This window comes from Protomyctophum parallelum (genome assembly GCF_964188405.1).
Source record: "Protomyctophum parallelum genome assembly, chromosome: 12".
Classification (NCBI taxonomy): Eukaryota; Metazoa; Chordata; class Actinopteri; order Myctophiformes; family Myctophidae; genus Protomyctophum; species Protomyctophum parallelum.
Genome location: NC_139712.1, coordinates 9,683,886 through 9,709,279, shown reverse-complemented (window position 1 = coordinate 9,709,279; position 25,394 = coordinate 9,683,886). Strand labels below are relative to the sequence as shown.

General features: G+C 44.4%; 1 protein-coding gene across 1 annotated transcript in view; it reads left to right on the top strand.

The window, feature by feature from the left end:
* The first annotated feature begins 670 nt into the window (after positions 1–670).
* The window catches only part of LOC310868272 (polypeptide N-acetylgalactosaminyltransferase 11-like), a 35,652-nt gene continuing 10,928 nt past the window's right edge, over positions 671–25,394 (top strand). The window contains exons 1-7 of the mRNA XM_083778625.1: positions 671–781; positions 13,928–14,205; positions 15,086–15,209; positions 15,983–16,149; positions 17,357–17,485; positions 22,243–22,486; positions 24,163–24,280. Coding sequence (XP_083634751.1) covers positions 13,962–14,205; positions 15,086–15,209; positions 15,983–16,149; positions 17,357–17,485; positions 22,243–22,486; positions 24,163–24,280 — 1,026 coding nt within the window. The 5' untranslated portion in view covers positions 671–781; positions 13,928–13,961. The remainder of the gene's footprint in view (positions 782–13,927; positions 14,206–15,085; positions 15,210–15,982; positions 16,150–17,356; positions 17,486–22,242; positions 22,487–24,162; positions 24,281–25,394) is intronic.

Genomic DNA, 25,394 nt, shown 5'->3' with positions numbered 1-25,394 from the left:
TTCCGCGGGTCTAACATGAACGTAAAATGAAGCCTGTCAGTCCTTGAATTGTAAGTCGCCATCTTTCTAGATCCTTTTGGGCCCAGCTGGCCCATCGGCTGGCCCAGACAACTAGGCGGGACTTCCCCCCTTCTTCTTAGTTGGTTGACTCGAGTGGGTGGGGGATCCCGATCATAGACTGTAACGGTAGCCACGCCCCTCAGAACATGTGCGACTTTATGGTCATTTATTTTATAAATGGGACCATAATTTTCCAAAAAGAATATTATGACATTAGAAATGAGACTTTAAACTAGTGACTGGAAGCAAAAAGTATTCATGGCCATGTTTATTAAGGTAATACAGTCTAGATGAAGTTGGGCCCAAATACATGGACTTCTATGGGGCTATGGGTTTTTCTGGGTCCAATGACAGCGCCACAACAGGCCATTATATGAACTTTCAGGAAATCCCGATTTCCTTGTGGCTTCACAAAATATCTGTCTGACTGCCCCCCATGGTTTACATACACCCTCAAAAGCTGGACATAATAGGAGAGGCTAGCGCCCCTCAAAAAATTGTGCTATTTTATCATGATTATTAGTGAGGACCAATTATAAGGTTGAAAAGTGGTGAAGTGGCCCTTTAACGACTAGATTTCCCAGGTTTCCCGAACGCATCGCAGTCGCAGGTCCCATGTTGTAAATATGAGTTGGTGCGTCGCTCCTGCACAGCGTTTATGTCTCGTGACAAACGTAACAGGATTTATTTGGTCTTATTTGGGGGAAATGGAGGTCTAAAGGTAAGTCAGCGGGGTGTTATCGATCCAGAACCAGTCCGATCAGCTATTGATTGGATGTGCGGGGGGAATTAAGCGGCTTTGGGGTTGGTAGATTTGTATTTGTACGTTTCTTTGTTACGTTCACATCGGTGACCAATCCAATTGTGTTACCGGCTATTATATTTGTATTTTATGCATTTGTTTTCCGCTGTGTACAACATTGGGCGTTGATTTAGCAGTGCATGGACATCAACAATAAATACATTTATATACAACAGTTCAACCAAACGTGGATCTTTTCGCCGTCACGGAATTATTTAGGTAACCAGTATCGGTGAAAACCCAACCCCTATTATTTGTAGCTAACGTTAGCTGACTGAGCTAATGTAGCCATCTATACAACAAGTGATTGACGTGCTGCTACCATTCAAACGAACGATTATTTATTGATTATTGAGGCACGTGACTCCCTGTCACGAAGAACTGAAAACGGGCATCTTTTTTTAATGTACCGTTAGAGTTGGCGTTATAGCTCTTCCTCCAAGTCATGCATTTGTAGTCCTGTCTTGCTGTCTTATTTGTAGTTCAGGTGATGTACTGTATTTAGTCAAATCTGGTGACGCTATATGTATCTATAGGTCTTCTGTCAGTTCTGTGACTGTTATCAGTTCATTTGTATAGGTAGTTGAAGTTCCACCAGTTAATTTGTAGTAGTTTATTAGTGATGTTGCCTATTATAGTCGTTGATCAATGCATCTATTTTAACCACTTTACTTGTGTGTTACAATGTGTTGTGAGTGACTCATTGTGAGCTTATAGATCAGCTACTCAAAGAAAAAAAGGCTTGACGGAAATTTCATGAAATGTAAGAAATATTTACTTTAACACTGATCATGTATGGGACTATGGGCGGGGGGGAGTCCTTGGCACAGACTCTGTTTCAGATGGGGGACCGCGGCCAGATACATACTGTAGGTTTTATTTGGGAGTCAGTGACATGAAAAAGCTGGAGAACCCACTGATGTACTAACTTAGCCGCAATTTGCAACTCACCAACATTGCAGCTGCAGTCCAAGCTTGAATTATCCTCTTTCAATCTGCCGAGCTTGTTTTTCATAAAAATCCACCGTAGAGATGTTATGAGATACTTTCTGTCAAGACATCCTCTGCAAGTGAAAGTGTTGCAGTTTGGAAGCACTCGTTTTGTTAACGGGTCGCGCTGCTGCCTCCTGCATTATGTGCAAATTCGAAACAGGTGGAATGCAGGGCCGTTCAGTGACGTACGACGAGTGCTTCCAAACTCCAGCACTTAGAAAAATAATCACTTGCAGAGGATGTCTTGACAGAAAGTAGCTCATAACATCTCTACGGTGGATTTTTATGAAAAACAAGCTCGGCAGATTGAAAGAGGATAATTCAAGCTTGGACTGCAGCTGCAATGTTGGTGAGTTTAACGTCGTTTAAGACAAGCAGATCACAAACCAAAAATGGAGCTTGTTGCAACTCTAGATTCATCCCATTATAAAATCTATAGTTGCAAATTGTGGCTAGTACTAACTAGGCTTTCTATGTGAGGTCAATATCCAACCCCCCCCCCCCCCCCCCCCCCCATGGGTCCCCCAGCTCAGGGGGTGGGCAACTTTGTATCTGGAGAGGAGAGGGCCACTATAGTTCCACACTCACTCCAGAGAGACACATTGCACATAGCAAGCAGAAATAGCAGGTCTGCTATTTCTGCTTCCTATATTTGAATTGAAATCCAGATGTATTAATTTGTTTGTTGCTATTTTTGAATTGGACTCCTGAAAAGTAACATTTGATGTTGTTTAATGCGTGCGTGCGTGCGTGCGTGCACATGTGTCGCCCACCAGCGTTAGGGAATGGTAGTTGGGTTCCTGTTACAGTGAAAGTGGTTCTCTCTTCCCTGTCTATTAACTGTCACTGTGTTGTGACGCGCTATGAGCACACACACACACACAAAAATAGCAGATCTACAAGCTCATAGCGCGCCACCGAGTGGCGCGCTACGAGCTTGTAGGTCTGCTATTTTTGAAAAATCGAAGAGCGACTGACCTCAGGTCAGAATGGGTTCATCAGACCAGTGTGTGTCCAGTGGAAACCTCGTATGAATCTGATCTCAGGTCAGAATGTGTTAATCTGATGTGTGGAGAGCAGACGGTTCTCGGTGGCCCTTGGGGAACCCGAGCACTGTGGCCTAAATATCAGGAGGCCATCTCCTGTTTCCTTAGCGAGAGGCAGCTTGCCTTGAAGGATGTGACACTGTAGAGCGTCGCAGTCCCGCCCCCTTTCATGACGACGCCAGGCCCAGGAAATGATTCCCAATGCATTTTTTCCCCTCATAGACATTTCAAAAGGTATTTATTTAAAGACGGTTACGCCGCAGACAAAGCCAACTCGAGTCGTGACAACTCATGACAACAAACGCAATATTTTGGACCAAACGAATAATTACAAAGAAGAAAAACAACAACAACAACCTGCCGTTTTTCTTCTTCTTTCTAGTTATTTGTTCGGCCGAAAGAATTGTGTGTGTTGTCATGATTTGTCACGACAAGAGTTGGCTTTGTCGGCGGCGTAGACGTCTTTAAATGAATACTTTTTGAAATGTCTATGAGGGGAAAATGAACGGAGAATCATTCCCTGGGCCCTGGTAGGGGGCGGGACTGCGACGCTCTATATAGTGTCGCAGTGGTCTCACGTAGCCAGACAACTATTCCACAATCTCCGAATGCTAGTATATCCCATTCTGACCTGAGATCAGATTCATACGAGGTTTCCGCCGGACACACACTGGTCTGATGAACCCATTCTGACCTGAGATCAGATTCTAAAAATGTCAGTCGCTCTTCGATTTTTCAAAAATAGCAGACCTACAAGCTCGTATCGCGCCACTCGGTGGCGCGATATGAGCTTGTAGATCTGCTATTTTTAAATAGCTAAAGCATAACATGATGCTGACACCAAAATGGGTGCCCGGTCAGAATGGGATATAGAACTACACCGCCTGAAATCCAAGTAAATCTGTCTGTCATTTCCGTTCAGGAAAAAATATAAAAAATATATCTTTAGTGATTTATGTGTTTATTTCCATTTCTGCTAAGCACAGTAAGCAGTAAGCTATACACGCATAGATTATTTCTATTTCTATTTGGATACATTTGCACGACTGTAACGACGAAACTGAAGTGGGGAGGAGGCTTCACTTTCGCGTTAATATTATACTCATGATAGAGCTTCCGTTGCTCCAGACCGTATGACGTAAGAATTTAGTGCCGAAATGATTTCGGCTCGTCAGAAATTTTCAGTAGCACCGAAGATCCGACTTTAGGACGGTACCCCCTCCCCCCCCCCCCCCCCCCCCCCGGACCTCAAATGACGTCACATTGTAGGCTCTACAGAGCCGAACCCACTTTTATTCGGCTCTAAAATAGGAGTATGAATCGCGCCTTACTCCCAAGCCAACCCTTGATGCTGCATGCCAATGCATGAGATTGAACGCTGACCTCCCAGATTCTAACCACAAGACTCACTGAGCCGTTGATGTGCACGGAGCAGACTGTTGGCCAGTTGGAAATCCTATGTTATCCACTCAGGCCCCTTTTAGACTGCAGTCACATCAAGTCATATCCGATTCAAATCTTTCTTATTTTCTTCTCCTCAAAATCTAATCTTTTGGCCACGACCGAGTCGGACCGACTTCACACAGCACATGCAAGTGACCAGATTGGATTTGTCACAGGTCTGTGTGTTGTTCAGACTGGCAGACAAATCCCAGCCTGAATCAGATCTGTGCCACATCCAGATTGGAATGCAATGTGTTTAAATAAAGTCTAAACACAAGGACACAAACGCCGTCACACCATGGAATCTGATTTAGATCAGGTTAATGCGTTCAGACTGAGACGGATCTCCTGAAATCAGATTCCACGTGACTTGTTTTCGTTTAGACTTATTAGTTTCCAGTCATCTGGATGTGGCTCTAGATCTGATTCCGGCTGGATTTGTCTGTGAGCGTAAATGGGGCTTTAACCCATTCTGAACGGGAACCCATTTTGGTGTCGGCATCATGTTATGCTTTAGCTATTGAAAAATAGCAGATCTACAAGCTCATAGCGCGCCACCGAGTGGCGCGCTACAAGCTTGTAGATCTGCTATTTTTGAAAAATCGAAGAGCGACTGACATTTTTAGAATCTGATCTCAGGTCAGAATGGGTTAATCAGGCCAGTGTGTGTCCAGTGGAAACCTCGTATGAATCTGATCTCAGGTCAGAATGGGTTAATAAAATCGATATACTTTGTTGACTAGTGTGCAGCGGTCTGTGGTGTATAGGCTCCCTACCTTTTTATCTCTTTCTACACCAAATCAATTCCACCAAAAGTAGCCAATCTATAAGCTCGGGCACATGATGGGTCGCATGGCGACCCGATGTGAGTTTGTAGGTCAGCTGTGTTTTGCCCCAGAACATATAGGGGTGCGTGCTACTAGGGTCCAAACTGGGTTAATGGCTTTAATAATGTCCTCTGTATTCTATCACGGAGCAAGTACGTTCACCAACCATTGCTTTAACCCATTCTGAACGGGCACCCCTTTTGGTGTCGGCATCATGTTATGCTTTAGCTATTGAAAAATAGCAGATCTACAAGCTCATAGCGCGCCACCGAGTGGCGCGCTACGAGCTTGTAGGTCTGCTATTTTTTGAAAAATCGAAGAACGACTGACGATTTTTTAAGAATCTGATCTCAGGTCAGAATGGGTTAATCAGACCGGTGTGTTGTCCAGTGGAAACCTCGTATGAATCTGATCTCAGGTCAGAATGGGTTGACTGAGGATTAGTCGTGTGCAGTGTTGTTTTTGGCAGCAAATATTTGGATTTTTAGTTTTTAGTCAGTCTCTTGAATAGTTTCCGTTTTTAGTTTTAGTTACATTTTAGTCACCTGGAATGTTTTAGCGTCTAGTTTTAGTCGACTAAATATCATAACATTTTAGTCGACTAAATCTACAGTTTATTTAGTCAAACAAAATGTATTTTGGCAGGCCTTGATGCCGTCGTAATAACTGTTTTTTTTCCTTCCACTTGCTGAAAATAGCCGATCTACTTTTTTTTAACTAATTGTAAAACTAATTGTCCACTAGTCCCTTCCTAACATTTTAGTCTAGTTTTTATTTGTTGACGGAATTGTCAGTATATTTAGTCTTAGTTTTAGTCATAGCTTAGTTCTCATGTAGTTTCCATTTAGTTTTCTTCAGTGGAAAATGGTAGTCGACGAACATTTTGTCGTCTTAGTTTTAGTCGACGAAAACAACACCGGTCATGTGTGTAAGTGCACTGCACCGTGCGCGCGTGCAGTGCAGTGCATGCAGTTCAGTGCACTGCGTGCTAGCAGAAAATAGCCTAAGCATATATTCGGCTGGTTAATGCACATTTTAGCTACTATAGTTTATTATCTCAAAGTAATTAATACCTCAGAATTGTTGTACTTTAACCCATTCTGAACGGGAACCCGTTTTGGTGTTAGCATCATGTCGTGCTTTACCTATTGAAAAATAGCAGATCTACAAGCTCATATCGCGCCACCGAGTGGCGCGATACGAGCTTGTAGGTCTGCTATTTTTTTTTTTATCGAAGAACGACTGACATTTTTAGAATCTGATCTCAGGTCAGAATGGGTTTAATCAGACCAGTGTGTGTCCAGTGGAAAACCTCGTATGAATCTGATCTCAGGTCAGAATGGGTTAAGTAATTGAGTAAATGTGTTTTAGTTACTTACTTTTTCCACCACTGCAATCAACCAATAGTAAGTAAGTACAAGGATCAGATCCTAAAGCAGTGCTAATAACAACCAACTGATAGTACGGCAAGTTTATTTGTATAGAACATTACAACAGCAAGGCAATTCAATGTGCTTTACACTGACAGAACACCAAGCAACAGCAAGGCAATTCAATGTGCTTTACACTGACACAACATCAAGCAACAGCAAGGCAATTCAATGTGCTTTACACTGACAGAACACCAAGCAACAGCAAGGCAATTCAATGTGCTTTACACTGACAGAACACCAAGCAACAGCAAGGCAATTCAATGTGCTTTACACTGACAGAACACCAAGCAAAGGGAAACACATCATCATAGAGATGTATACCGCGGTGGCTCAGGGGTAGAGTGCCTGGATGGTAACCGTAAGGTTGCCAGTTCGAACCCTGTGGGCTCGCCCAGAGTTACTGTCGAAGTGTCCTTGAGCAAAGACACTGAACCCCTAATTGCTCCCGATGTGCTAGTTGGTGCCTTGCATGGTTTCCGCTGCCATCGGTGTATGAATGTGTGTGTGAATGGTTGAATGTAATGCACAATCTCTGTAAAGCGCCTTGGATAAAGGCGCTATATAAATGCACCATTTACCCATTTACCATTTATACCAATAAATCATTTTCCTTCCCAATATGAAACAAACCAGACACATCTAGACAAATCGAAAATCTAGGTCAGGACATTGGTTCTCAAAGTGAAGTCCAGGGACCCTTAAGGCCTATTCATAGTCTGGATTTTCGGTAGTGAGGTGACCACCGCTCCGGTGGTGAGGTGACCACCGGAGCTGAAATAACGTTGAGCGGTGGTGAGTAAAAACAGAGGGAAGGGCTGGAGCGGTGGCGGTGGTTTGCTCTTCACCGCGGCTCAGTGACGTCATGTTGCAGTTCGGTGGTCACCTCACCCCCGAAAATCCAGACTATGTATGAGCCTTTAGGGTACCTCGAGGGGGTTCCAAACAGACCCTTGCATGTCTGTAACTCTGAGAGTGTACACATGGAACCAAATGGACCCTTATGGGTCTGTAACTCTGAGAGTGTACAAATGGAACCAAATGGACCCTTACAGGGAATCAAATGGACCCTTACAGGTCTGTAACTCTGAGAGTGTACACATGGAACCAAATGGACCCTTACAGGGAATCAAATGGACCCTTACAGGTCTGTAACTCTGAGAGTGTACACATGGAACCAAGTGGACCCTTACAGGGAATCAAATGGACCCTTACAGGTCTGTAACTCTGAGAGTGTACACATGGAACCAAATGGACCCTTAGAGGTCTGTAACTCTGAGAGTGTTGTACACATGGAACCAAGTGGACCCTTACATGTCTGTAACTCTGAGAGTGTACACATGGAACCAAATGGACCCTTTACAGGTCTGTAACTCTGAGAGTGTTGTACACATGGAACCAAATGGACCCTTACAGGGAATCAAATGGACCCTTACAGGTCTGTAACTCTGAGAGTGTTACATTTCGACACTCTAATTAGTCATGATGGTCCTTGAAAGTGAACCACTGATCTAGGAATAACAATAAAAAAAAAACATTATTGTTCAAGTGCAGCTAAAAGGTAGTAAAATATACAGTAAAAGTATAAAACACATGTGACATTACAACCAACCAACGGTAAGAAGTGCAAGGTCAGCGTGTGTACCCTGGTGAATTATTGACTGTAAACTTGTTAACAGTGATGGTGTTTCTGCTGTGTTTGCTGTTTGTTGTAACAAAGTCAGCAGCTTTGGAGACGTGCGTGCGTGCGTGCGTGCGTGCGTGCGTGCGTGCGTGCGTGCGTGTGTGTGTGTGTGTGTAATGACAGTATGTCATTTTTTACAACTCAACTCGCCGATGAGAGTGAGTGTGAATAGGGCTGCAACTATTTTATACCATTTTTCATTTGTACAGTATGATATGTATGTATGATAATGTCAATATGGTTAACCCATTCTGGGCGGGAACCCCTTTTGGTGTTCCAAGCATTGTGTTATACTTTAGCTATTGAAAAATAGCAGATCTACAAGCTGTACCTTTTCGGTGTTCTAAGCATTATGTTATACTTTAGCTATTGAAAAATAGCAGATCTACAAGCTGTACCTTTTTTGGTGTTCTAAGCATTATGTTATACTTTAGCTATTGAAAAATAGCAGATCTACAAGCTGTACCTTTTTCGGTGTTCTAAGCATTATGTTATACGTTAGCTATTGAAAAAATAGTCATTTTTCAAGATTTTGAAAAATCTTGGAAAAAGTGCCTCAGATCTTTGAATATATATTCTTACAGAGCATCTTTGCTTCTGGACGGAGGGGGGGGGGGGGGGGGACCCCTGGAACAACATATTTTCAGATGTGGGTCGGCGGCCAATTACATATATTTTTTGGGGGGGGGTCCTTGACATGGAAATGTTTTGAGAACCACGGACAGAAAACCCATGCTGACCTGAGATCAGATTTATACGAGGTTTCCACTGGACCACACACTGGTCTGATTAACCCATTCTGACCTGAGATCCGATTCTAAAAATGTCAGTCGTTCTTCGATTTTTTTCAAAAATAGCAGACCTACAAGCTCGTATCGCGCCACTCGGTGGCGCGATATGAGCTTGTAGATCTGCTATTTTTTCAATAGGTAAAGCACGACATGATGCTGACACCAAAATGGGTTCCCCGTTCAGAATGGGTTAAAGGTTTCCAGCTGTGCCTCTAGGAGCCAACTATTGTTTTAGTTTTTGACAATTTGTTATGACTTTGCTTGTCCCCCGTATAGCGGCCCTGGGTCTGAACTAGAGATGCGCCGATCGATCGGCCACCGATCATGATCGGCCGATCATGCCTGTATCGGATCGGATCGGATTCTCAAAATAAATCAAAATTGCCGATCAAAATGCCCGATCAAAACAGACAGTGGGACAGTGGCAAGTCTCCTTTAAGGGGGCGCCTGTTTTTGCAGCTCCGGTCGCTGTTGAGAGCTTGTAGATCCGTCTGTTTGTAGCGCAGCTGCGCAGCCAGGGAAAAAATAAGAAATAAGTTACGGGAGGCATACTATCATCCGACGGAGCAATGCTCCGAGGTGCGCTGCGGGTCGGGATTGGGTTGCGGTTAGGTTTAGGTGTCTGCCCCGGGGGAGGTTAGGGTTAGGGTGAGGGAGGAGGTAGGTTGTCGTTCGGACCAATGCTCCGTCGGATGAAAGTACTGCACTCATAAGTTACAGGTGGAGATGAAGTGAAGTTGGAACGGACAAGCAGATGCTTGTTAGCTTGAAGCTAACATCACAACCACTGGGCAGGCTACATGTTGCTGTGGCTACCACAGCAACATGTAGCCTAGCCTGCCCAGTGGCCAAGTCTCCTCCTCCCCGCAGAAGTCTTGCCTCCCCGCGCCGTTGGAGGCTGGGAGTGCCGGCGGCTCCATGCTGCTGCTGATCTCAAGGCTCTCAAGGCATCGCGCGTCCTGCCTGTTTCTGCAGCGCAGTTCGCTACGCGTTGAGAGCTTGTAGATCTGTCTATTTTTGCAGCGCTGGTGTCGGGGTTCGTTCACGTTGTCAATAAAAAAAATAATTAGATTAAAGGCAGAGATGAAGTTCAATCAGTGCTTAGATTACACGCTAATCTAAGCACTAAACTAACGATCAGCGAGCCTATACAGTATACAAGTGCTAACACTAGCAGCCTGCTTTTTATTTTAGTCTGTACAGTGAAATGTTCAGTTGTCTGTGTCCGTGCACTGAACATGTACGGTATTTATTATTATTATATTTTTGTATTTGATGAAAGAAGAAAGCTACAGTTTACTCTCCAAGTTGTCTCTAAGACAGTGGTTCCCAAACCTTTTCACGTCAAGGACCCCCAAATTGACACTGATCAGCCCACGGACCCCCATTTGAAAAGATATGCCAGGGACCCCCATAAGAAGATTGTAGCAGTGATTCTCAAATTTCTCCACCAGTTTAATTTCAAGGACCCCCAGTTTGACTAAGAACCCCCATTTCATGCCACTTCTATCTCTGAGACCCCAATTCATATTGTAAAATCAATGTTAAGTGTTAACCCAAACGGGTCCATTTGGTTCCAAACTATCCTTTTAGCTGGGGACCCCCTGGAACTCCCTCAAGGACCCCTGGGGGTCCACGGACCCCACTTTGGGAACCACTGCATTTTGAGTCTCTACAGTTTACTCTGTAACCTCCAAGTTGTCTCTAAGAGAGTCTAGAGTGAAATATTGCACGTTGCCTCAGCTTGCAAAAAAACTTTCTCATCTCCTAATTTTTATACTTACAATGTCAATGATGTGTAAGAAGAGTACAGTAGAAAATACAGTAAGTATATATGCTACACAATGGAAAAAAATATGGATTTCACGACGCTGTGATCGGTATCGGCAATATCGGTATCGGCCTATACTGTTTCCAGTGATCGGTGATCGGTGATCGGCCCCAAAAAACCTGATCGGAGCATCTCTAGTCTGAACCATAGTCTGTAAAAACTATGGACAAAGCGTTCCCCGGGTCTAACATGAACGTAAAATGAAGCCCGTCAGTCCTTGAATTGTAAGTCGCCATCTTTCTAGATCCGTTTGGGCCCAGCTGAGCCATTGGCTGGCCCAGACAACGAGGCGGGACTTCCCCCCCCTTCTTCTTAGTTGGTTTTTATTTTGACTCGAGTGGGAGGGGAATCCCGATCATAGACTGTAACGGTAGCCACGCCCCTCAGAACATATATACGCGACTTTATGGTCATTTCTTTTAATAAATGGGACCATCATTTTCCAAAAAGAATATTATGACATTATAAATGAGACTTTAAACTAGTGACTGGAAGCAGAAAGTATTCATGAACATGTTTATTAAGGTAATACAGTCTAGGTGAAGTTGGGCCCAAATACATGGACTTCTATATGGCTATGGTTTTTTTTTTGGGCCCAATGACAGCGCCACAACAGGCCATTATATGAACTTTCAGGAAATCCTGATTTTCTTTGTGGTTTCACAAAATATCTGTCTGACTGCCCCCCTGGTCTGAACTCCGGGCTGCTAGAAACTCCCGAACTGCCAATCTGTGTTAGACTGTTTAACATATCTCTTCTCCTCGAGTTTTGTCTGCCTCACGGTTTTTGTTGTTGTATAAATGTCACCGACAACCTTGGGTTTCCCAGGAAAACAAAGCGATATTGGAGCCGCAGCTGGCGTGATGATGGAAAGGCGTAAACCTATGCTAGGTGTATAAAACTCTGTTATCTCCGTTTAAAGACTAAAGAAGAATATATCGGGGGAACCTCGCTCTAAGCTATAGCAGTCCCCACACGTTTTTTTTGGCCTCCTGTCCTATAGCTGACGCACCCCCCACAATGCTCAGTCTCGTTTGTATTTGGCCGGAAATTATATATTTTTGGTTGATGACTAAGGCAAATAACCACAGAAAGTCACTGCACTGAGAGACATGGAGCTGCTGCATACTCCCGCAGCTGCCCTATACATCTCCTCACAACAGTGTTTTACAGGATTTTAGAATTTAGAATAGCAGATCTACAAGCTTCGAGCTTGCAGGTCTGCTATTTTTGAAAAATCGTAAAGAATGTGGCGCAAATCTTTTGTATATATATTCTTTCAAAGTGAATGTTTTTAACTCGGGTCTAAATGGGTAATAAGAAAATATTATCGCCGTAAAACCGCCAATATTAGCCTTTCCATGTCACACGCCACAGTTTGGGAACCCCTCCGCTAAGCAATTCTGACGCTTGTAAGATCTCGTCTCTGGAATGAACCCATAAATATGAATTTTCTATTAAAGAAGTTTCATCTGTTGTAATTAATTAATATCTTGTCAGATGGACGTGGACCGTTCATATCGAGGCCCATTATTAATTCGGCTTCTGCTCCCCCCGCAAGAATGGACCCTTCCACCGGCAGCAGCCAATCGCTAAGGGCCCCTTCGCTCAGAAGGCGGGCCGAGGGGGCGCCCGTGGCCAATAAGGGAGCAGAGCTCCCTGAAATGGGTTAGTGGCCCATTTCTCTCGTACGTTGTTGCTTCGGACCACCTGATGAGATTTAGCCTCTCGGACCCCAAAACCTAGAGGATTCTGTTGCCGTCGGATTAGGGATGTGTAAATGTGTCCAAAATGAAAATCGATTTGTATAATTCAATATTAACGATTAATCGATTAATCGTTTTGGGGGGGGGGGGATTTTTTTTTTATATTAAAAAAAAAAAAAAAAATCATTTATTTTTATTTTTTTAATGAACCCTACAAATAAAAAAAATCTTCCCCCCAAGGGGTACCTAAGTCCCCCTTGGAACCCCTGATGTAGTTGATTAACAATAATTGTAACTCTTGAGAGTTAATAAGGGTCCATTTGGTTACTAACTCCATCTTTTAAATGAGGACCACTGGTGGTCCCTGGAACACTGTTGATCCAATTGATCACCATAGCAACCCCAGCCTAGGCCTGATTAGGTAAATTCCCAACACCTGCTAAATCCTCCAAACCTGTATCTTGATTGGAATCAATCTCCACTCACACTCCTCTCAGTCATGCAGCTACACAGACACATCCCAGGCACACTTTTGTAGGCCTGTAGCCCTGTCCTGTTTGGATGACAATATTGCCTTTCCAACCGATTTTCATTTTTTTTTTAAACAGAAAAAAACGGAAAAAAAAACGATTATCGATTATTAATTTTCATAATCGATTTCGGGTCCTATCAACGATAATCGATTAATCGGACCCATCCCTACGTCGGATAAGGTTTTGTCCACGATGCCATGCTGTATTGACGTTGGTATACTATTAGGAGAGATAACAGGCAAAACGTTGATCAAAATGACAATTTTCCTTCTACATTCTCTAATTGTGTAGACTTCTTAAGTTCTTGCGAATGAATGAATGCAGATGTACGGGTCCATGATTTAGTTTAATGTTACGCTCTCAAGAGTTAAAACGGGTAAAAAGAGAATTGCAATTAGTCCAGGCGTGAAGAATGCGAATGGCATGAATGATGAGTTCCAGTTCTGTTTGTATGAGACTATATATGGATCTGAGCCCGGCGATTGTTTCTGAGGTGGAAAAAGCATGTCCGGGGGAACTGATTTGTCGTGAGTGTCGACTGGTGCATCGACTGATCAAAGCAGACGCCAAGGTTTCTGAGGGTAGGACGCACTGGTGGTCCCCGGGCCGGACCACTGGTTGAAAACCACTGTACTAGTGGAATATAAAGCTATCATAGTTGCTATACTACTTGAATGTTGTCGGACATGAAATAATCTCTCTCTCTCTCTCTCTCTCTCTCTCTCTCTCTCTCTCTCTCTCTCTCTCTCTCTCTCTCTCTCTCTCTCTCTCCCCCTCCAGCTGTGTAATGTAAGACGATGCTCTCTCGCCCACCATGACCGGTGCAACATGGAGGTATTTCTTCTATGGTTGCCTCTTCACCTCGGTCACCTGGTCCGTCCTCCTCTTCCTCTACTTCAACCTGGCGAGCGACCCCGCCCACCTCCGCGCCCCCCTGCTCCCCCGCAAGAATGGACCCTACCACCGGCCGCAGCCAATCACTAAGGGCCCCTTCGCTCAGAAGGCGGGCCGAGGAGGGGCGCCCGTGGCCAATAAGGGAGCAGAGCTCCCTGAAATGGGTTAGTGGCCTCTTTTTTTTTTTTCTCTCGTCGTTGTTGTTTTTTTATTTCCTCCCCAAAAACATTTCTGTGTGAATTCAATTCAATTCAATTGAGCTTTATTGGCATGAGAAAACGTATGTTTATAACTTTATATTGCCAAAGCAAGTTGAAAATGGTGGAGTATACAGTTGGAGGGGGTACAGCATGTTGTAAACAGAGCTGTAGGTCGCATTGTGTAGTTGTATACATGTTATACAGGGTATAACGCTTGAAACAAATGGCAGCCCTCGTTTGACATGAACTGTACAGTGTACACACATATATATATATATATATATATATATATATATATATTCATGTGATATACATATGTGTAATGTCAATAAATGTCAATCGCTCTTCGATTTTTCAAAACTAGCAGACCTACAAGCTCGTATCGCGCCACTCGGTGGCGCGATATGAGCTTGTAGGTCTGCTATTTTTCAATGGCTAAAGCATAACATGATGCTGACACCAAAATGGGTGCCCGGTCAGAATGGGTTAAATGACAGGATTTCTCCATATAAATAATCCATCATTTCAGCAGCAAGAGCATCAAAATGTCCTCTAAAATCTAGTCAACCAGGCCTGCACTGGACAAAATGCGCATGGCATTATTTAAATAAACTAGAAATATGAGGAAATGACAGAGGAAGAAACGGCATCCAACAATCAACTTAACACTGACGGCTACGAAGAAAGAATGCCCGGCATAGCTAACTAAACTATTTGGATTGGCATTGTTTTCGCTTTTTTTTGGGTTGGGGTTTATTGAGGGTGCTAATTCCTGTACACACAGATGTCCAGCAGATGGGGCTAAGTGCTCACAAAGCTCTCTCTGTCCCTCCCTCCCCTCCAGGTATGATCTACACGGCGTCAGACCAGCAGATCCGAGATCAGGGTTATCACAAACACGCCTTCAACGTTCTCATCTCCAACAGACTGGGGTCACACAGACAGCTGCCGGACACCAGAGACTCACAGTAAGAGTGCACGCACGCTATAGGGCATTGAGCAACTAGTCGACTAGTTTAGTCGACTAGTCGACAAGGATTTATTATTATTATTTTTTTTTTTGTAGGCCTCAAGATCAGGTAGATTATAGTTATAGTCACCAATGTACACAGTTTAACCCATTCTGACCGGGCACCCATTTTGGTGTTGGCATCATGTTATGCTTTAGCTATTTAAATAAATAGCAGATCTACAAGCTCGTAGCGCGCCACCGAGTGGCGCGCTACGAGCTTGTAGGTCTGCTATTTTTGAAAAATCGACGAAGAACGACTGACATTTTTTAGAATCTGATCTCAGGTCAGAATGGGTTCATCAGACCAGTGCGTGTCCAGTGGAAACCTCGTGTGAATCTGATCTCGGGTCAGAATGGGTTAAAAAAACAAAACAACGAAAAGGTCGACTAGTAAACTAGGCAACTAGTAAAAATGACTAGAAGTGAATGCCCTAACGCACGCATGCAAGCATGCACACTCACTCACTCACTCACTCACTCACTCACTCACTCACTCACTCACACACACGCTCACACACTCACTCACACGCTCACACACTCACACTCACACACACAGTAGAGTGGAGCATCAGAGTCTGTGTGCTTATGCTCGCGTGCCTGGCGGGTTTCAAGCATAAAGACTACACGCATAGTGTATAGCCTATACAGTACTATACTGTGATCATAATATATTTCTGATTATCTTCGGTAAATTGATATGTGTGTGCGTGTGCGTGTGCGTGTGTGTAGATGTAGGGGCAGGGTGTATCCGGAGGGACTACCTTCGGTCAGCGTCGTGATCTGTTTCTTCAACGAGGCGCTGTCCGCCCTGCTCCGCACCGTGCACAGCGTCCTGGACCGCACGCCTCGCTTCCTGCTGCACGAGATCATCCTGGTGGACGACCACAGTGAGCTGGGTGAGTGGAGACTGGTGGACGACCACAGTGAGCTGGGTGAGTGGAGACTGGTGGAGGACCACAGTGAGCTGGGTGAGTGGAGACTGGTGGACGACCACAGTGAGCTGGGTGAGTGGAGACTGGTGGAGGACCGACCACAGTGAGCTGGGTGAGTGGAGACTGGTGGAGGACCACAGTGAGCTGGGTGAGTGGAGACTGGTGGACGACCACAGTGAGCTGGGTGAGTGGAGACTGGTGGACGACCGACCACAGTGAGCTGGGTGAGTGGAGACTGGTGGAGGACCGACCACAGTGAGCTGGGTGAGTGGAGACTGGTGGAGGACCGACCACAGTGAGCTGGGTGAGTGGAGACTGGTTTGACGACCATAGTGAGCTGGGTGAGTGGAGACTGGTGGACGACCACAGTGAGCTGGGTGAGCGGAGGGCAGGAGAGTAGCGGCTGGGCATGTAACGATACGCTCGACTCACGATACGATACGTATCACGATGTGAGGTTCACAATACGATTTTTCACGATATCTTCAACACAATGATATTTATTTATTTTTTTATGATTTATCTCCCCCCCACCCCCCAAAAAGCTTTTTTCACAATTTTTATTTAACTACATTGCAAAGATAATTGCCTTCCTTGATGTATTAATGAGCATCAATAACGACCATCACCTGGGCACAGTCACAGACAGGTATACAGCTCCTCTCTCCAGACCTCTACTGTCTCATTTCTCTCCTAAATCATGTGAATATGATGGAATGTGATTACAGCTGACATTTCTTATCACACACTAGCCCCCCCTAAAATATATATATATATATATTTTTTTTTTTTTATATATATTTTTTTTTTATAAATCGATACATTTCGTCAGGATATAATATCGATATATCGCGATATACGTTAACACTGTGTGACTTTTCGGTCAATTCCCGTATACGGCCACCCGTAGCACAGCCTCTCGACTTCAGTAAAAACCTAGAAACATTGGGTCGGGTCGGGTTAGTGTCAGGTTTGGGCAGAACTTGAGAACTCTTTCACAGAGTAAAACTGTAAAACGCCGGTTCGGCACATAAAAGACACAGTCGGGTCAGGTTCGGGCAGAAGTTGAGAACTCTCAAACACACACACACACGCACACACACACACACACTGTTGTTGACTGTGGTGTACTGTGCTGTGTGCTGTGTGTGTGTGTGTGTGTGTGTGTCAGAGGACCTGAAGGAGACCCTGGACAGGTATGTGGAGCAGTCTCTTCAGGAGCACATGGTCAAAGTGGTGAGGAACCAGAAGAGGGAAGGCCTCATCCGAGGACGCATGATAGGAGCCTCGCACGCTACCGGTGAGACCTCGCCTCCTAACCTCCTAACCACATGGACCCACATTAAATTAGCAGTGGTGGAAAACGTACTCGCTTTAATTGTTTTGCTTAAGTAAAAGTGTCAATACTGCAATGTAGAGATACCTTGTCTGGGATTAAAAATGTACTTGAGCAAAAGTATATGGCATCAAAATGTTCTTAAAGGACCACTTCAAGGGAATACAAGCTAATAGAAACGGCAGGCTTTCTAGTCCTGAAAAGTTGCAATGCGAAAATGGAAGCTCATCTCACGATAATGAAAATCTAAATATTTTTGTAAAAAAATCTTGTTTAAAAAAAAATCTGCCTAATGATGATGTCACTGGAAGACGGTTTCTAAACTGCCCACAGCCGTCCTATGAGACACAGACTGAGTAGAAAAAAATCGTGCCATTTTTTCATGATTTGACTTTGACTTTGACTTTATTAATTCATGCTTGCAGTGGAGCCGAGGCCCCACTGAAAAAACTGCAGAACTTTACAAATTGATACATGATAATAATAATAATAATAATAATAAAATAGACTAAAAACACACAATTATAAGGTTAAACATTTTCAGGGCAGCAGAGCATGGTCATGTATGCAGTTCAGGTGGCCATACTGTGTTTTTGTGCAGCTAAATAGTGTCATTATATAGCCTGACTGCAGTGTGCACTGTTGAATTTTTTCAGCCTGTTGGTCTTGGCCTTGGGTTCGGGTTCAGCCAGCTTGTGTTGGTTCCTCAAAGTCCTGGCAGTGCAGCTGCCTCGTGTTGGAGGTAGCAGGTCATGCAGAGGGTGTTGTTCATCGTGCATGTCCTTGACCATCTTCACTGCAGCCTCCTCCCTCCTGCTCTGGAGTGATGGTAGGGGTTGTGAGATGTTACCAGCTCTCCTTTTGATGATTTTGCAGGCACGTGTCTGGACTCGCTCTAGCTCTGCCTGTTGTTTCTTAGAGCAGCCCACTAGGAGCACTGAGCTGTATTCCAGACACGGCCTGATGAGAGTGGTGTAGATGGTGACGAGGTCATCTGCAGGTAGTCCGTGTCTCGCCATAACCGTGAGATAGTGCAGCCGCTTAGAGGCAGTTTTTATTGCATTTTCAATGTGCACATCTCCAGTCAGGTTTTGGTCAAGGTGGTATCCTATAGATACTTTGATGTTTCCACAACAGGTACCTCCTGTCCCCCCAGCATAAGCGGGGGAGGTTGTGGTGGGTTCCGTGAGAAACATATTCTGAGTTCAACCGACTTTTTCCCGTTGAGCATCATTTTGTTCTTTTCTGCCCATTCGTCCAGCCTTTGTGCCTCCAGGCGCATTGATGTGTCTGACATGATGCTAGATATGGGAATCGCTCTCGACAGCCCGATGTCATCTGCGTATCCAACATCAAGAGTGTCCTCAAACACAGCGTCCTGGGTAGCCATATAGAGGAGGAAGACATATGGGGAGACGACCCCCCCCCTTGTGGCACCCCAGATGTGACTTCAATCCAGGGGCTGTGGGCCCCATTTGCCGCCACTCTTTGTCTCCTCCCTGTGATGTAACTGTGTAGCCAGGCTGTCAGAGATGGGCATAGTGCTAAGTCCAGTATGTTTTGCATCAGGGTCCCGTGGTCAATTCGGTCAAATGCTTTTGACATATCTGCCAACAGTACTCTGACCATTGTTGGTTTAGAGTCGGTCTCAGTGAGCCAGGTGTGCATTGCTCTGACTAAGGCTGTTGTGGTACTGTGCTTGGGCAGATATGCATATTGGTTTTTACACACGTTGAGCACTGTGGGCATACGTTTTTTCAAGACAAAACGTTCTATTATTTTGCCAACACAGGAGGTTAGAGAGATGGGACGCCAGTCTGAGATTGAGCCAGGGTCTTGGCCTTTGGGTATGGGACAGACATTTGACTCTTTCCATATATCGGGAACACACCCCTGTTGGTAAGAGCAGTTGGCCAGATGTGTAATGACCGGGGCCAGGTCCTCTGCCTGTTCTTTAAGCAGCCAGGTTGGGATGCCGTCCGGCCCACTTGCTTTCCGGGGGTCCAGCCGAGTAAGGGCTAGCTTCATCTCACCTATGCTGCAGATGTCACTCTGTGTGGGAGGTCTAGGTAAGGGGTAGACACAATAGGGCGTTGTCTCAATCCATGATTTGGAAAATAAATTGTTCAGAGCTTCTGCAACTTCATTTTCCTCTACTCCCTGTATTCTGATTTTTACTTCCGGTGATTTAGTTCGTCCTAGGCCTTTGTTTATAAAGTCCCACCACTCTTTTTCTTTAGATTTTGCATTTCATTTTTATAATATTTGGTTTTTGCCTTGTGTATGAGTCTTTGGACGGAGTTTCTGATTTCTCTCCATTTTCCCACTTTTCCCCATTTATTATGGGCTTTTTGTCTTTTCTTTATAGCCTGCTTTATTTTCTCCGTCACCCATGGTTTGTCCGCAGTTGTTATTTTTTTCTGTCTCACAGGCATGCATATGTCCATTGCTGTCTGTATATAGTTATTAAAACTTGCTGCCTTGGCGGTGATGTCCTCGGCCTCATATACAGCAGACCAGTTGGTCATGGCGATGCATGTTGACAGAGCTTCTTTTCTTTCTGTAGTCACTAACCGGCCCCTCCTCCGCTTCACCTGTTGTTTCTGCCCTGTTGTGTTTAATGGGCTCAACACCAGACATTTATGGTCGCTGGCACCCAGGGGGGCAAGGGTGGATGGGGGACTGTACAGTTTGGCCATATTTGTAAAAATCAAGTCCAAGATGGCCTGCCCTCGGGTCTGGCGTTTAAGTACCTGCCGAATATCAGGGTGGGAGGAGGTTAACATTTTTGTGGGCAATTTGTTGAAATCTCCACATAAATATAATCCCATATTAGGGAAAGACACTTTAATTGCGTCTATAGTGTTTATTAAATACTCCAGAGTTCTATCCTGGCACAGTTTTTTGTTTGCCCAGGGCGGGTGATACAGATTCCCCACAAACATAGTTGAGACACTGCTGGGACCCGACGCGGTTGTATTTGGACCCATGCACACTCAATGTCATCGCTCTCCAGGTCCCTTCTCCTTTTTGCCTGCAGTCTATCATGACAGTACACAGCCACGCCCCCTCCACTTTTTCCATTTCTGTCTCTCCTAAAGAGCTGGTAATCCTTGATCGACAGCGAATCATCCGGTATGTTATCGTGAGCCCACGTTTCACGCATCCGATGTCTGCATCTAGCGTTTGCAGCAATAGTTCATATTCGTCAGTCTTATTTATCAAAGATCTTGCATTACAGAGGGTTAGCTTTGGCATTCGGGGCTGCTCTCGCTCCGGTTTTTCAAAGCGTATTTCAGACAGGACACTCACCCGTTTCCTCCTATGTTTAGGATTCGGTCTGTGTCCTTCTAAAATTGTTATTTTTTGCTGTCTGTTTTTACCGGCTTTGGATCCTTTGGATCCTCTTGCCCGGCTTCTTTTGCGGATAATCCCGAGGCTTTCCAGCATTTGTTTTGTATTCCCATTCAGCTGGGCTGTGCTTTTAGTGATTATTAGTGAGGACCTATTATATGAAGATAGGTTGAAAAGTGGTGAAGTGGTCCTTTAACTGTCTATAGGACTTCAATCAGATGAAATTATGTAAAAAATATATATATATTTTGCACATTTTATGCACATTTATAATAATTATTAAAATAATAATAAATTAATAATTTACATTTGGGGGATATCTTTCACAATAATGAATAAAACATGTTCTAGACATTCTAATGATCACAAAAAAAAACATATATTGCAGTTATTTTACTTGCTTTTATCAGAGTTAAAGGTCAAAGGTCATAGGTTAAACATTCTAAAGAATTGTCCAGAGACTTTTAATTTGTGTGAATTTCAGCCTTTGTGAGGGAAGGAAATATCATGACCAATGGCATTGCAACGAACATCAATGATGATGTTTAGGTGAAAAAAGAATTGAAAAAAAAGAATAATTAAAATATGTTGGGTTTTTTTTTTTTTGCAACGCTGGGTGTTACAGGGTTAACTAGAAAAAGTGCCCTTCTGGGCACAGGTCTCCACCAGGATAGGAATGTAGGACATTGCAGCTTGCCTTCATCTGGTGGTTGGATAAAAGGGCAACAAAAGTAAACTAGGGAGTTGGCATACAAAGTTATCCACAGATCCGTGCAGTTAGAGGTAAAACACTTTTCGGCCAGTTGTAGCGCCACCTTGAGGCTGAGTTGAAATTGTTCATGTGGCATTTCTTCCTCGGCCTAGTGGGAATGTGCGTGCACAATTTCACGGAAATCACGCGATGTGTTCATGATTTGCAGCATTTTGTTTGAAACTGAGCACTCCTGTGAACTTTGGAAGCCAATCTTAACCAATCAGGACGGAGTGTGAGAAATCTGAAAGACCCGTTTCGTTGAATGGCTCTAGAGAGACTGTGTACCAATTTGCGCGATGTTTGGACAAAATCTGTAGGTGTACTGTGCAAAAACTTGTTTTGCACAAAGCGGCCTCCTGGTGGCGCTATAACAGGCCGTTCTGGAAAGTTTGGGGCAGAGGTTCATCGTTGGCATCCAGGGAGTGTGTGTGCAAAATTTGGCATCGACCGGGTTAACGGTGCCGGAGATTAGCTGCTCACGGACACACGGACGGACGGACACACACACGGACGGACGGACGGAGTGCAAAACATACTCTCCCCCCATGCCTTCGGCCTGGTGGAGACAATTAAGTGCACATAAATAAATGGTGTGTGCGTGTGACGTGTACAGGTGAGGTGCTGGTGTTCCTGGACAGCCACTGCGAGGTGAACCAGGCGTGGCTGGAGCCCCTGCTGACCGCGCTGCAGAGGGACGGGCGGACGGCCGTCTGTCCCGTCATCGACATCATCTCGGCCGACACGCTGGCCTACAGCCCCTCCCCCCTGGTGAGGGGGGGCTTCAACTGGGGGCTGCACTTCAAGTGGGAGCCCGTGCCCCAGAACCAGCTGGACCGAGACCCCACGCTGCCCATCAGGTGACTTTTGGCGCGCATAGGCTATAGGTGTGGTCGTTAACGACTGCTTTGATCTCATGTCACTCTGACACACAAGCCAGGTGTGGTCAATTAAAGGACCACATCTTCATAATACTAGGTCCTCGCTAATAATCATGAAAAAAAATGGCGTATTTTTTTTCTCTACTTGGTCTGTGTCTCATATAGGAGGGCCGTGGGCAGTTCAGAAACCAGTCTTCCAGTGACATCATCGATGGGGAATACAAGCTAATAGAAACTGCAGGCTTTCTAGTCCTGAAAAGTTGCAGTGCGGAAATGGAAGCCATCGTTCTCACGATAATGAAAATCTAAACATTTAAAAACACGTCTAAAAAAAAATGATCTGCCTAATGATGATGTCACTGGAAGACGGTTTCTAAACTGCCCACAGCCCTCCTATGAGACACGGACTGAGTAGAAAAAAAATCGTGCCATTTTATCATGATTATTAGTGAGGACCTATTATATGAAGATAGGTTGAAAAGTGGTGAAGTGGTCCTTTAACTCTGCCTGTGCTTGCAGGCTGCCTCAGTCATTCTTTTTGAGTCCTCTGAGAGAGAGAAGCTGGACGTCTTTTCTCTCTTCATAAGCAGAAGAGTTTGAGTTTGCTTTTGCTCTGGGCATTTTGTGTTTTATGTTAGTCTGCGTGCAACTACAGGGCAGGCTACACGTGTGTGTGTGTGTGTGTGTGTGTGCGGGGGGGGGGGGGTGTGGGGGGGGCAGAGTGCATATGAAAATCTGCTTTCTGCTTCGATGCCCCCATTTCATGGAACACTCTACAACAAACGCTATTTAAATGAATACCCCAATATTCTATGGACAATGTAATAACCTGCTCTTGAACCTCCCTATACCTCAATATGTATTTGTATGTGTGTGTGTTTTTAACGTATTGAGACTATTGACTATTTCCGCTGATTAATTTCACTATTTCTATATGCCTCACTTGTTTGTTTTTGTTTTGTGTTTTATTTTAATTAATTGTTGATTTTGTGTGTGTGTGTGTGTGTGTGTGTGTGTGTGTGTGTGTGTGTGTGTGTGTGTGTAATCTCGGCAGCATTGCAAATGAGGGTGAACCTCGATGCTCTTTTCAATAATAAATGTTTCAATCAATCAAACAATGTTAGCTAAAAAATGCAATATTAGCTGATGTACAAGCCCATGGAAGCGCACTATGAACTTGTACATCTGCTATTTTTGAATAGCCAAATTATGCAATGTCGTTAAAGTGTTGCGACGCCGTATTAACCCATTTTGGGGCCGGAACCCCTTTTGGTGTTAGCATCGTGTTATGCTTTAGCTATTGAAAAATAGCAGACCTACAAGCTCATAGCGCGCCACCGAGTGGCGCGCTACGAGCTTGTAGGTCTGCTATTTCTGAGGTTTGCTATTTTCGAAAAACGACTGACATGGAAACGTAGCAGAAAACTGTGATTTAGAAGACATTTTTTTTAATCTGATCTCAGGTCAAATTTCGCTGGGGCCTCCAAGGACCCCCCCTCAGCCCCTGTGAGTCCCTGGACCTCACTTTGAGGACCCCTGCCCTAGACTATGCATCAGATGACAGACAGACAGACAGACTAGGTCAAATATTGTATATATGACTCATAATAATGTTCTAATGGTCTGCCTGTATATATACCTGTCTTCCTCTCAAGGTCTCCCACCATGGCAGGCGGTCTGTTTGCTATAAACAGGAAGTATTTCAACGAGCTGGGCCAATACGATGCCGGGATGGACATCTGGGGCGGAGAGAACTTGGAGATTTCCTTCAGGGTGAAGACGGCACACACACACACGTACACACGCACACACGAACACACACAAAGACGGGCACATCCACAAGCTCACAAAGGCCCCCTTTCCCACCTGTAGCTCTTCTCACAACATTTACGACACAGGTGGGGTTCTTTGTAAACGGGCATTTATTGTCAGGCATTCTTCTCATCCCTCTGTCCCATGCCGTGAGAACTGTAAGTTCACACGAAAATAATAAACACATAAATCAGTCAAACAAAGTGCATCGCAGTACATATTGACCAAACAGAAACATACGAGGAAATGCGCGATGCGCAGGTGAAACGTGTCCATCAAAAAAAGCAACGCAACAAATACTAATCTAAACGTATAATACCTCGTTGGCCGCTTGTCGTGGAAAAGGTTCTTGCATTTTGAGTTGCTTAGAGTCCTTTGAATGTCCTTTTGACCGTCTGTCTTTGAGACATTAACCCATTCTGACCTGAGATCAGATTCATACGAGGTTTCCACTAGGACACACACTGGTCTGATTAACCCATTCTGACCTGAGATCAGATTCTAAAAAAATGTCAGTCGTTCTTCGATTTTTCAAAAAAATAGCAGACCTACAAGCTCGTATCGCGCCACTCGGTGGCGCGATATGAGCTTGTAGATCTGCTATTTTTAAATAGCTAAAGCATAACATGATGCCGACACCAAAATGGGTGCCCGGTGTCCGGGAGAATTCCATACTAAAAGGCTTTCTTACCTATATTTGTAGTTGTTACGTCACCACCAAAGAGGTCCAGGTGTTATTTTGTGCAAAAGCTCCTTATTGGCTATTTCCCCTACCATAAGCCCCCAATGAATTGCATTGAATGGAATGGGAATTGAATGGGGCTATGGGGTGTTGTGCTAATTCGCTTATTTCCATCGCTTAAAATTATAATTTCTTTGTATATATCCTCTCTTCATAATGTAAATAATATCCCAAGCGGCACATTTTACTACTTCTTTCGATGGAAATAAGCGAATTAGCATAACACCCCATAGCCCCATTCAATTCCCATGCAATGCAATGCAATTCGTTTAGGGCTTATGGTAAGGGAAATAGCCAATAAGGAGTTATTGCACAAAAAAACACCTGGACCTC